The 14087-nt window shown below is 49.8% G+C and overlaps 1 protein-coding gene across 4 annotated transcripts in view; it reads left to right on the top strand.

The window, feature by feature from the left end:
• Positions 1-412: 412 nt before the first annotated feature.
• Hnf1a (HNF1 homeobox A) overlaps positions 413-14087 on the top strand; it is a 34234-nt gene continuing 20559 nt past the window's right edge. The window contains exons 1-2 of one of the 4 annotated variants that reach the window (XM_087577745.1): positions 413-651; positions 1117-1330. In XM_087577745.1, the coding sequence (XP_087433871.1) occupies positions 1326-1330 (5 nt within the window). In that variant the 5' untranslated portion in view covers positions 413-651; positions 1117-1325. 4 annotated transcript variants of the gene reach the window in all.

Consider the following 14087-nt stretch of genomic DNA (forward strand, 5'->3'; position numbering starts at 1 on the left):
GGAAGGTCAGGAGCTCAACATTTTCCTTTGATACTTAGCAAATTGCTAGCCTGGGCTACATTAGACCTTGTCTCAAAGAGCAAGTAGGGGGAAGGGAGAATAAGTAAAGCTATTTTTTTCTATATATAGTATTTTATTTTTCTAATTGTTCTAATTTAATTTTTCTAATCGTTAGGTATTATACTCTTGTTTTTTTAAAATATTTATTATGTGTAATAGTGATTTTGCCTAGATGTATATAAATGTGGCAGTGCACACCTTTAATCCCAGCACTCAGGAGGCAGAGGCAGGCGGATCTCTGAATTGGAGGCCAGCCTGATCTACAGAGTGAGTTCCAGGACAGCCAGGGCTACACAGAAAAACCCTCCCTCGAAACAAAACTAAACAGAAACCAAAACTAGCTTGCTGAACCACTGAACGCACACAGGAAAAGTGATTATGTATCGAGTGAAACACTGAAACGTTGGGGGCTGCAGACGCAGCTCAGTGGTTGAACCTTCTTACCTAAGACCCAAGTTCAACTTCCAGTCAGGCGGCTCATACTTGGCTATAACACCAGCTTCAAGAGGCCAGGCCCTTGAAAACAGCAAGAGGAGGCTTACCTTGGACCCAAGGCCAGGCTGAGTATCATGAGTTCCAGGCCAGATAGGAGTACATAGTGAGACCCTGGGTGGTGATTTGAATGGGAAACGTCCCTCTCAGGCTTTGGAACACTTGGCCCCCAGTTGGTGACATCATTTTGGGAGGTTTGGGTGGTATGGTCTTGCTGGAAGCCAGGGTCTTGCTGGAGGCCAGGCTTTGAGATAAAAACCCACGACCACCACTCACTGCATGAGGTTGAGACACCAGGCAGACCTCTGTCAGCTGGAAACGCCTAAACACAGGAACGATGCCGGACTCCGGAGGAGAGAGGGGGCCCTGCTCCCAAAGGCAGCTGCCCACTCTAGATCCCAGCTCTGAGGGACTCTGATCCCCACTGAGCCCTTCTGTGCCTCTCATTTTCTCCTCTGCAGAATGCAATGCTAACAGAACTCAGAGGTGTTCGGAGAACCCAGTGCAGGGCGGAAGAGGGCACCAGGGCTGAGACAAGCATGGTGTCTCCCTCTGTATCCACAGCTATAAAAACAGGTAATTGACAACAACCAGGAAGCAGCTGGAGTCATGACTCTAGAGGCTAGAAAATCCAGGAGGGACGGACCACCACCTAGCCAGGAAGCCATCTCACTGAGCCATGAGGAAGGAGGGCAGGAGCCACAGCTGGAGGGCAGGGGCAACTTCATTCTGGACAATCAGTCCACCCTGGAAACGAGGACGTGGAGCTCTCAATGAGGTAAGATCAGAGACAATGCTGCATTGGCATGGCTTTCCAAATTATGAGGAAAATATTCAAATCATAGAGTGGATTGGACCTCAGTAACACACACACACACAAACCTTACATGCACACAACATACACACAACACACACACACACAAACACACACATACACACACACAAACACATACACACACGCAAGTCCTACATGCACACAGCATACACACACACACAAACACATACATACACACAAACCCTACATGCACATAGCATACACACACACACAAACCCTACATGCACACAACATACACACACACACCATACCCACATAAGCATACCCCCCACCACATACACACCACACACATAACCACACCCCACACATGTACACAGCACACAGAGTACATATACATAACACACATACACACACAAACCCTACATGCACACAGCACATACACACACATACAAACCCTACATACACCACACACACATACACACACAGAAACCCTACATGCACGCGTCATACACACACACCATACCCACATAAGCATACCCCCCACAACACATACACACTACACACACATAACCACACCCCACACATGTACACAGCACACACATACACAGACACAATACATGCTCTACATATACCCAGCACACACCACAAAACCCCACAAAACATGGTTAGTCGTGATGAGATTTACTTAATAAATAAGTATTTATTTATCGGGTTAGGTGTTCTACACTGTATTCCCAGGCACTGTATGAGGCTCTGAATACATCTGTGAATGAATCAGAGATGAGCCTACCCTCCTGGGGCTCACACTCCAGAAAAAGAGCAGCCAGTCAGCATGGTTAGTTGTTCTTCCCGCTGCTGTGATTGACACCTGGCAAAACAGACCCTAGGGAGGGAAGGGTTTATTTTGGCTCATCACTGGGCTGGGGGTTACCCATCACAGTGGAGGGGGCTTGCCAGCAGGGACATGAGGCAGCTGGTCACGTCATAGAAAGTAGAACCATACATGAACAGTGAGACAGCAATGAGTGAAGCTTATTTCTTTTGTCCTTATTTACTTTCTTGTCTGGAGGCAAGGCCCTACCTCTAGCCCAGGATAGCCACAAGTTAACGATGTGGCTGGAATTTACATAAACTCATGATCCTCCTGCTTCCAGCTGATTGAATACTTTTAAAATTAAAGTTATATCACGGGGTTGGGGATTTAGCTCAGTGGTAGAGCGCTTGCCTAGCAAGCAGAAGGCCCTGGGTTCGGTCCTCAGCTCCGGAAAAAAAAAAGTCATGTCACGCATGGGGGCACATGCCTATGATATTATCAACTGGGAGTCTGAGGCAGGAGGATTATGAGTTTGAGCTACTTAGAGAAGTCTTGTCTTTAAAAAGCAAAAACCCAGTTACGGGGAAGATCCTATCTCAAGTGAACCAACAAATAAATAATGGGATAAAATTTAAAATGTCGGAACTGTAAGTAGCAGGCATGGTGATTCTTATCTTTAATCCCAGCACTCCAGAAGCAGAGGGAGGCAGATCTCTGGGAGGTTAGGGCCAGCGTGGTCTTCATAGCAAGTTCCAGGACAGCCAGGGTTCATAGTGAGACCCTGACTCAAAACCAAACCAAACCAGAGTAGAGCCAGTCTGAGGGTTCTGTGGTGAAAGTGCTCACCAACCTGCAATACAACCTGGACAGACTCAGCTCAATCCCTGAAACCTGAGTGTGGACCCAGAAGCCAGGGGAACTGGAGGACAAGCATCCCAAATTGTCCTCGGACTCCTTATGTGCACCATGGTAAGCACCCCCTACCCATGCTTAAACATAAAACAGAACAAAACAGGGGTTGGGGATTTGGCTCAGTGGTAGAGCGCTTGCCTAGAAAGTGCAACGCCCGGGGTTCAGTCCCCAGCTCCAGAAAAAAACAAAAACAAAAACAAAAACAAAAACACTCAGTCATCAAATAAAATAATATAAAATAATAAAAAAAAGAACAAAACAAAACAAAAAAACAAGCAAAACAAAAACAGAAAGGAGAGAAATGTCTTGGTTAAGTTTTGTTTTGTTTTTTTTTCTTTTTTTTCCGGAGCTCGGGATTGAACCCAGGGCCTTGTGCTTCCTAGGCAAGCGCTCTACTGCTGAGCTAAATCCCCAACCCTGGTTAAGTTTTTATTGTTGCGATAAGATGTTATTTGACAGCAAGCATTTAGGGGAGGAAAGGGTTTATTTCAGCTTACAAGTCTCAGATAACAGTGTCCATCACTGAGGGAAGTCAGGACTGGAACCTGGAGGCGGGAGCTGCTGCAGAGGCCATGGAGGGTGCTGCTTACTGGCTTGCTCCCCCATGGCTTGCTTGCTCAACCTGCTTCCTTATACCACCTAAGACCACCTGTCTGTGGGCACAACACCCTGAGTATGTTGGGCCCTTCCATATTAATCAGCAGTCAAGAAAATTCATCAGAGGCTAGCCCCCACGCCAATCTAGTGGGGACACTTTCTCAATTGAGGTTCCCTCTTTTCTAATGACTCTAGCTTGGGTCAAGTTGACATCAAACTAATCAGCAGAATGAGGCAAAAATAAAATAATTTTGAATTAATTATTATTAAATACAATATAATATCATAATAATATAATGACTATATAATTATATAATAATTATAATAAAAATTCATTTTAATGAAATACCATGTAAATTACTTTAATTTTTTTTTTCTTTTTTCGGAGCTGAGGACCGAACCCAGAGCCTTGCACTTGCTAGGTAAGCGCTCTACCACTGAGCTAAATCCCCAACCCCTACTTTAGTTTTTTTTTTTTTTTTTGGTTCTTTTTTTCGGAGCTGGGGACCGAACCCAGGGCCTTGCGCTTCCTAGGTAAGCGCTCTACCACTGAGCTAAATCCCCAGCCCCTAAATTTTTAACTTAGTTAATTTTTTTTAGTTCATTTATTTTCATCTTACGTGAGTTAGTGTTTTGCCTGCACGTATATCTGAATGAGGGTGGTCAGTCCACTGGAACAGGAATTACAGATGGTTGTGAGCCACCATGTGGTTGCTGGGAATTGAACTCAGGACCTCTGGAAGAGCAGTCACTGCTCTTAACCACTGAGCCATCTCTCCAGCCCCAACTTAGTTATTTTTTTTTAAAGAGATTTATTTATTTATTTATTATATGTAAGTACACAGGCACTGTCTTCAGACACACCAGAAGAGGGCATCAGATCCCATTACAGATGGTTGTGAGCCACCATGTGGTTGCTGGGAATTGAACTCAGGACCTCTGGAAGAGCAGTCAGTGCTCTCAACCACTGAGCCATCTCTCCAGCCCTAGTTATTTTTTTTTAAATGTGTGTGCTGGGGATAGAATTCAGGGTTTGTGCCTGCCAGGGACTTGCTTTACCACTGAGCTAACATTTCATCTTTTTTTTTATTTTAAAACTTAACACCATTTATCAAAAATAACACCATTTCAACAAGAGGTCTCAAAGTTCTTGGTAGCCTCGTGTGGCTGGTGCTGAGAACGAACCACACGTGGAGAGGGGCTTGCAGGTAGAGGGCATGGTGGACTGTCGCACGCTTGGCTCACTAGGGACATTGCTTGCTGCTGGCCTGGAAGTTCCTCCTCTCCCTCCCCCACTGCAAAACTTAACCCTGGCTCCAAAGAACCCTGAAGGTTCTGGAAACAGCCAAGTTTAGGGGCAGCTCTCTTCAGCAAGAAAAGGACATAGGAAAGATGAGGGCCAAGCTCCCTGGGCCCAGCCAGGATGAAGTGAGAGAAGGGTGAGCCTGTTCCTAATGGAAAATGTGATACTTTAGTAACAGGTTTGGTATTTTTGTTTTTTTTAAACAATGAATTTATAGTATGTAGCCCAGGCTAGCCCAGAACTCCTTGTCTGTGTGATATATTTCTTAAATTAATGAGAAAACTCAAAAGGATAGAAATCACTTATTCACACATGCAAAAAATTGTACATGGATGTTCCTAGCAGCTAAAACATGGGCGGAACATATATAATTTGCCGTCCATGGATGCATGGGAAAGTGCCAGGTCTCCTTGCAACAGTATCTGTCATTCACTATGGAAGGGATACATGAGATCCGTGCTCTGGGTGAGTAAACTTCCGGTACTCCATGGCTGCCAGAGGCTGGGCTAGAGACCTGCATGGGGACTGGCTGCTCAGCAGATGTGCAGTTTCTGATGTGCAGACGATAAAAGTGTTTTAATGACCGGACGGTGCACTACAGTGCTGGGATATGCTCAAAGCTGCTAACACACTGTATTTCATAAGGCAGCAAGATGGCTCTGCAGGTATCAGTGCTGATGGCCAAGTGAGGCCACCTGGGTTCCTTCCACAGGGTGGAAGAGAGAGAGGTGATTCCTGAAGTTGTTCCCTGACCGCCACACTGGAGCTGTCACACACACACACACACACACACACACACACACACACACACACTCAAAAAGATTAAAAAGTATTAAGTGCTTTTGTTAAGTAAGACTGATGAAAATGATACTTGAGAAAAATGAAAATGGTGCTTGGGGCTGGGGTGCTGGCTCATGGTAGAGTCCTTGCCTAGTGTATACAAGGCCCTGGACTTGACCCCCAGTATTTCAAAAACTGACTTCCGTACAGGCCTGCAATCCCAGCACTTGGGAGGTAGAGGCAGGAGGATCAGAAGTTCAAGGTCAGCCTGAATGACACAGTAAGACTGTCTTGGAAAACAATAAATATGTGTGTGTGCGCACAGACACACAGAGAGATACATACACACATTGATTAGATACACAGACATACAGACACAAACACAGACAGACACAGATACACTCACACACACAGATACATATATACATAGTTTAGAAACACAGGCACAGGGGCTGGGGATTTAGCTCAGTGGTAGAGCGCTTACCTAGGAAGCGCAAGGCCCTGGGTTCGGTCCCCAGCTCCGAAAAAAAGAACCAAAAAAAAAAAAAAAAAAAAAAAAGAAACACAGGCACACACACATAGACACATACACAGACAGAGACACAAAGATACACACACATACTCACACATACAGATGCACAGACACACACAGACACATATAGACACATATAGATTAGATACACAGACACACAGACATATACACACACAGACACACACACAGATACATAAACACACACAGAGAGACACATACTCGCACACACACACACACACACACACACACACACACACACACACACGTATGTCCCGGTTGGGATCACACAATGATAAGAAGCAACACATCATAACCCAGTACAATCCTCAACACAGACGTTTGAAGTGCTAAAACACAGGCTTTACCCCGCCCCCCCCCCCCCCCCCCCCGGGAAGCCTAAGGTTGGGCTAGGATGGAGGTGCAGTGACTCCCTCCAGGAAATATGACCTAATTCTGCCCTTGAGAACTGGCCCAGTGGCCCAGAGCTTCCTACTGTTCCAGGGGCCCAAAGAAACACGCTTTTAAAGTTCTACGCCAGGAGGAAGGCATCTTGGGCAGTGGGACCAGCGCTGCTCCCAGAGGCCTCCTGGCTCCTGGTGCCTCTCTCCCTGCGCCCCTGGTTCCCGCTCCACCTCCCCCACCCGCCCTTCTGCTCACTCCCAATTGCAAGCCATGGCTCCCGGTCCGGTCCCTCTCGCTGCTGTGAGGCCTGCACTTGCAAGGCTGAAGTCCAAAGTTCAGTCCCTTCGCTAAGCACACGGATAAATATGAACCTTGGAGAATTTCCCCAGCTCCAATGTAAACAGAGCAGGCAGGGGCCCTGATTCACTAGCCGCTGGGGCCAGGGTTGGGGGTTGGGGGTGCCCACAGGGCTTGACTAGTGGGATTTGGGGGAGCAGTGGGTGCAGCGAGCCTGGTCCGTTGACTGCCAGCAGTAGACACCGGCCGTGTGTGGGGGAGGCGGCTAGCTCAGTGGCCTTGGGCCGCGTGGCCTGGCGGTAGAGGAGCCATGGTTTCTAAGTTGAGCCAGCTGCAGACGGAGCTCCTGGCTGCTCTGCTCGAGTCGGGCCTGAGCAAAGAGGCTCTGATCCAGGCTCTGGGGGAGCCCGGGCCCTACCTGATGGTTGGAGATGGTCCCCTGGACAAGGGGGAGTCCTGCGGTGGGACTCGAGGGGACCTGACCGAGCTGCCCAATGGCCTGGGGGAGACGCGTGGCTCGGAAGATGACACGGATGACGATGGGGAAGACTTCGCGCCACCCATTCTGAAAGAGCTGGAGAACCTCAGCCCAGAGGAGGCAGCCCACCAGAAAGCCGTGGTGGAGTCACTTCTTCAGTAAGGATCCCACCCTGTCCCCAGCACCCGGGCAGGAACTCATAGCGGCCCAGTCTATGCTCCCTATGCTCCGGGCAAGTTCCATTTCCCTCCTAGAGGCTTTGGGAGCTGTGGTCTTCAGGCTGGTGGTCAAGGGGTTCTTGTTGAACCTACCCCTCAGTTTGGTCCTACGTACCCCATACCCATGGGCTTCCTGTTTGCAGCCACGTCCTTAGGAAACCGGGACAGGCCTGAGGTCACTTTGAAACGGAGGACAAAGGAAGTGAACCCCAAGAATATGGTGGGAGAACCAGCAGGTGGTAGAAATCCTTCCCCAGGGTGGTCGCCTGTGGCTCCCACAAATTCCACCTTCTTTGCTAGGGGGGGGGGGACCCGAAAGCGTCTGAGGAGGCTGGGCTGATGTTGGCGTTTTAGGGGATTTCCTGATCTGCCAGGGCCTTAAGCATGTGGCTGGGTACGCCTGGATTTCTTACCTGAGGCAGATGGAGCTGAGGGCTGGCAGCTTCCATGCATGGCCAGGTGCCGTTCCCTCCACCCCCTGACCCCAACTTGGTCAGATAGCAGGTTTAGAGGCCTCCCCATACCAGCCCTCCTCATCTGTTGTCTGGCTCCCCATCTCCTGGAGTGTTGGGTGGGTCCCAATTTCAATGCCTCCCCTCTCCTCAGCAAAGCCACCCTGGTTACTAATTACCCATGCGCGCTATTATTTCTTTTGTTTTATAAATTTATAAATAGCAAAAGGCCCTGATAAGGCCTGTGATCATTAACTTGTAGGGACGGTGGCTGGGAGATGCCCAGTTGGGGGGGTGGAGAACGGGAACACCAAGGTGGGGGAAAGGTAACTTGGGGGCCGTGGGGAATACTACCACCCCCACGTCCCAAAGCCTCCACAGTTTCCTGAGATTATCACCCAGTTTCCTATTTTCTTGTGGGGTTTTGCGGTGCCTAAATCGCCATGATGTAGAGATGAGCCCCCCAGAAGGAAGCGGTTAATAAACCAGCTTTTCAGATAGGGAAACTGAGGCTCAGATTGGGGAAAGAGCTGTGAAGGAGGGGCCTGAGGGCTGGCTGAGGAGTTTGGGGACAATCTCCCAAGAACACTCCGGAAGCAGCCTCTTTTCTGTCCAAGGTCCTGATCCTGACTTGGGGTGGGGGAGGGCTGGTGGATCCCGGCATTTCTGGAAGTGTCGCAGAGCCTCCCAGGGCCTTAGGCAAGGGGCAGAGGAGCAGCCAGGCCCCCTGACTTGGCAGAAAGTGGAGGGCAAAGTGCTGCCTCGCTGCAGGGGAGGGGCAAAGGGCCAAGTATTACCAGAACCAGGGCGCAAGGAACCTGGATAGGGTGGAGCTGGGCCTGACCCGTTCAGGGGCCCCAGGTGGGACTGGGGGCTTAGTATGAGGCGGAGGGGCCAGGGAGGCCAAGAGTCTTCTTACCTGGCTAGGTAGGACCTCTTGTTCAGCAGCCCCCATGCTGGGGGCCGTGGGGGTTGAAGGGGAGCTTGGTCCACAGCAGCTGGAGCAGAGGTCAAAGTGCTTCCTTGGGGGTAACCAGAAGAATCCCGGAGGCAGAGGGGACAAGGGCGGTGAGGAGGAGGATGAGAGGGAAGAAGAGGGCTGGGGGAGCTGGGGAGAGCAGAAGAGCCAGGAAAAGAGAGGGTCTCTGAGCAGCTTGATGAAGGGGCAGGGGAGAGAGGCTGAGCTGAGAGGAGGCTGGAGCGTGTCCCTCCCAGGTTGCCTTTCTTTAATGCTAACAGCGAGCTATTTGCTTTCCATTTAAATTCGAGATGTTGCTATAAATTATCAACCAGCTTCTTGTTCCTGCGGAGTTTATAACTAACTACCCGGGTTACTTATTGTTCAGGTAACAAAGGGGACCTGAACATGTCCCCAGGGACAAAAAGTGGGGGCCTCTAGTTTCAGGACGGGGTGGGGGGAGACTCTGGGGAGAGGGCTGGAGGACCCCTGAGGAGGGCCTGGCTAGTGGGCAAGTTGAGGCTGGAAGGGTTGGTAGAAAGGAGCAACTCCCCATGGTAGCTGTTGATTCCAAGGTCTACCTTTGGAAGATTTGGAAGAGGGAGAGGTGGGTCTGGGGTCTCAGGTCCCACCCCCACCCCCACCCCATGGCGTTCGAGGCCACCGCAGACACCTCAGCTCTCCTCCCAGAGCCCCATCCTTTGTCTACCACGTGACCTTGGGCAAGACCCTTTCCCTCCCCTCCCTCAGGGTCAGCAGGTAGACAGAGTAAAGGCAAATTCTCTTAGTTCTAGTTCTATCCCCTCCCCTCCCCCTAGCCTCCCTACGCTCACTCGCTCATTATCCCTTCTTTTGATCCCTCATGCTGGCTTTGCAAGTCCTGGATGCGCGCACACTCAGCGCTGCCTGCTCCAGTCTTCCTGCGCGGGACCCACTTCTCCCTTTCTCCTTGGCTCTTAGCATCTTGGCCTCCCTCTCTGCATGGGGCCGCCCCTGCTCCTCTCTCCTTTGGTGCTCCCTCTTAGTTTCTCCTGCCCCCTAATTGTCTCTGTGTTCATTCCTTGTCTCCTGATTTGAAAACATCTTCAGGGGGCTGGGGATTTAGCTCAGTGGTAGAGCGCTTACCTAGGAAGCGCAAGGCCCTGGGTTCGGTCCCCAGCTCCGAAAAAAAGAACCAAAAAAAAAAAAAAAAAAGAAAAAGAAAGAAAGAAAACATCTTCAGGGGAAAAGCTCGTGATGTCCGCTCCTCTCCCTCATCCAGCCATAACAGACACCAGGCATGAGTGAGCTGAGCGAGAGACTAGACACCCCCCCCCCACACACACACATATACACATCCACGCACCTCCTACTCCTCCCTGGGGGAGCTCTTGGGACCCAGAGTTCTATCCTAGAGGCCCTTGCAGGACTTTCCCATTTGCTAACTGCTTAACCCCCAACCTTGCTGTTTCCTGATGCCCCCAGTCCCAGCCGAGCAGCCGCAGGATTCTCCCAGCCAGGAACTCAGCAGCTGGGGAGCAGGCCGGATGCTTCAGCGGACAGTGCCCTGCCTTGGTTCCCAAGCCAGCTCTGTCCCTTTGCAACCAGTTAGGTGGGCACCGTCCCTGAGTCCTAGTTTCTTCTGCAGAATGCTGAAGACAGCACTCAGCCACAGGTTCAAGAGTACGGCCAGAAGCTAAGCAGGATCGCATTTGAATGGTCCCATTTCACAGATGAGCAGAGGAAGGCTCAGTGAAGTAAAGGGACTCGGGTGTGTGCGACAGCTTCATCTGTGTCAGCACAGTTCCATGTTGTCTTTGCACACTCACCATCCCCCACCCCCCACCCCCAGACAATCTTACTGCTCAGCTTGACAGGAAAATCCTTTTCTGTGCTGAGCTTTGAAACTGGTGCTTAGAGATGTTCTAGGGGTTGGGGATTTAGCTCAGTGGTAGAGCGCTTGCCTAGCAAGCGCAAGGCCCTGGGTTCGGTCCCTGACTCTGAAAAAAAAAGAAAAGAAAAGAAAAAAAAAAAAAGAGATGTTCTAAACTCAGGTTTCCCTCTGGACAGTTTCTAAAACACAAGCATATGTACACACACATGCATGCACAAGTATGCACACACATGCATAAGCATACACATGCATGCACACACAGGGACAATATATACATGCAAACACACACATGTACATACACACACCCTGACACACAGGTAGGCACACACAAGTAGACTCACAAACACACATGCATACACACAAATACACATTCACACACACACACACACACACACACACAAGTACATGCATACACTGACACATACTACCCCCCAGACACACAGGCAGGCACACACAAATAGACTCACACAGACACACATGCACACACAGACATGCACACACACATGCATACTCACACATACTGACAGACAGGCACAAGCACACACAGAGACACAAGCAGAAGCATGCGAGCACACACACACACAGACACAAGCAATCATGATCGCAGGCACGCATGCACACACACACACACCACACACACACCACACACACACACACATGCAAAGCTGGGCCTCAAGTATGCTAGACTAGCCTCAAACTCAATGTATTAAGGATGGCTTTGAACTCTCAACCCTCCTTCTTTTGTCCATCAGACCTGCCCCACCACACCTGATTTGTTTTGTGTTCTGATTTTTGAAACAGAGTTTCTTTGTGTAGCTCTGGCTATCCTAGAACTCAATCTGTAGTCCAGGCTGGGCTCTAACTCAGAGATCCACCTGCCTCTGCCTCCCAGGACCTGGGATTAAGGTGTGTGCCACTAAGGCTGATTTATGCCCAGTTTTATGTGACTCTGGGGCTGAATCCTGAGTTTCATGAATGCTTACAAACTGAGCTATGTCCTAGCCTGGGAAATAGGAAACATCTTTAAGTTTTGTTTTTTTTTTTTTTGTTTTTTTTTTTTTCCGGAGCTGGGGACCGAACCCAGAGCCTTGCGCTTCCTAGGCAAGCGCTCTACCACTGAGCTAAATCCCCAACCCCAATAGGAAACATCTTTAATCTTACTCTATCAATGAAAGAATTTGGGGACACAGATGTTAAGCAATTCTTCAGAGAGTGGGTAGCAGAACTGGGATTTTTTTTTTTTTTTCTCAGATCTAAGCCTGTCCCTGGGCTCCAACTGAGAGTTCAGCTTCCTCTCTAGAGGAGTGGCCCTTCAGTCTTGTCTCTTAGCTCCAAGGCTCTGGGTACCAGAGAACCAAAAGCCCAAAGCTGGGGACAGAAGGGCCTTTGACTGGAGTCTGTTTGACTCCAGAGTTGGGCAGGGAAGCGAAGGGCATCTTTTTCTGGGTTCTGCTGTGGGGACAGGGACACACAGGACCACAGTGATGATGTTGAGGTGGTGATGGTGGTGGTAGTGCTGCCGATGGTGGTGGTTCTGGCGATTTTGTTTTTCATATACTTTTTTTTTTCTTTTCCTTTTTTCTTTTTTTCGGAGCTGGGGACCGAACCCAGGGTCTTGCGCTTGCTAGGCAAGCGCTCTACCACTGAGCTAAATCCTCAACCCTTTTCATATACTTTTAAAGACCTCATGACCCTTCAGCCTCAGTCTCTCGAAGTGCTGATTACAGGCTTGTGCCACCACCGTGCCTGGCTCTCTCCGGCATTTTATAACCACTCTGTGCGGTTGTTAAAGGAACTGTTTAAAGAGCAGATGTGATGGTGCCTGCCTCTAATCCCAGCCCTGGAGAGGTAGAGGCTGCTGGCAGGATGTGTAAGCGTTCCGGGCCAGCCAAGGTTATGTAGTGAGAGCTCTCAAAGTCCCTATGAGTTTGAACACTTGTGCTTCCGTTCAAATGCTTGCCTTCTGTTTGTAAGTGTTTCCGGTGTTTGAGGAGGGTGGTTACTGTATCTGTTATTTTATTTGACCTAGTATAGCAAAAATAAAGAGACAGAGATGAGGAAGTGAGAGAGACCTTGACATATAGGAAGAAGAAAGGGAGAGAGGAAGAGGAGGAGAAGGGGAGGGGAGGGGGAGTAGAGGGAGAAGAGAGAGGAGATGAGGGGGAAGGGGGAGGAGCATGACAGCGCGGGCGGTATGAATCAGAGACAACTAGGCAGTATGTAAGAAAAGGCCTCCCCCGCTGGCCCTTGCTCTTGTGCTGAGAGCTAAGCGACCCAGGCTCTTCCTACAGAGGAGGGAGGGGAGCGGGGCGCGGGCTGCCCTTGCTAGAGCAGGGCGGCCACCAGATAAACATGTTTGCAGAAGCTCAGGTTGGACTTTGTCCCTAACTTCCCTCCTAGCCCTGATTGGCACTCAGGGAAGGGAGGAGGGGGTGGGGCTCCAAGAGGCCCCCATAATGGCTAGGGGAGGGGGGAAGCAGCTGGGGTCACCAGCGATGAGAAATATTCCTGAGCCCCAGTTACATCCACCTGGGACAAGGTTTCACCTCTCTGAACCTGAGTTTTGTCTGAGGAGGAGCCAGTGTTCAAATCGAGCGTACTTCCTGGGTTGAAAGCGAGATTCAGGCAGCTCCCAGTGACCCCTAGGAGCCATGCATTCATTCATTTATTTGCTATGCCAGTTTAGATTACTCGGTCCACTTTCCCTGTGCCGCTGGCCATCTGGGAGCCACAAAGAAGTCAGAGAGTCTAAGCCAGTGGCCCTCAACCTTCCTAACGCTGTGACCCTTTAATACAGTTCTTCATGTTGTGGTGACCCCCAGCCATAAATAATTTTGTTTCTACTTCATAACTCTAATTTTGTTATTTTGTTATGAATGGTCATGTAAATATCTTTGTTTTCCCCCTGGTCTTAGGCCACCCCTGTGAGAGGGCCGCCAGAACCTCACAAAGGGGTCACAACCCCTAAGTTGAGCACCCGGGGTATACTCCGCCTCGCCTCTGAGAACAGCGTTATTGAGATGCAATGTCTGAGGCACACCTGGCTCTGGGGACCGAAGCAGGGGTGGGATGGGGACGGGGGAGCTATAGGGCTGGCTTCAGAGAGCTGGGGGCAGGTTTCAGTTTGCCTTTGGTTTGAAATGT

The sequence above is a fragment of the Rattus norvegicus genome, chromosome 12 (genome assembly GCF_021556685.1).
Source record: "Rattus norvegicus strain SHRSP/BbbUtx chromosome 12, alternate assembly SHRSP_T2T, whole genome shotgun sequence".
NCBI lineage: Eukaryota > Metazoa > Chordata > Mammalia > Rodentia > Muridae > Rattus > Rattus norvegicus.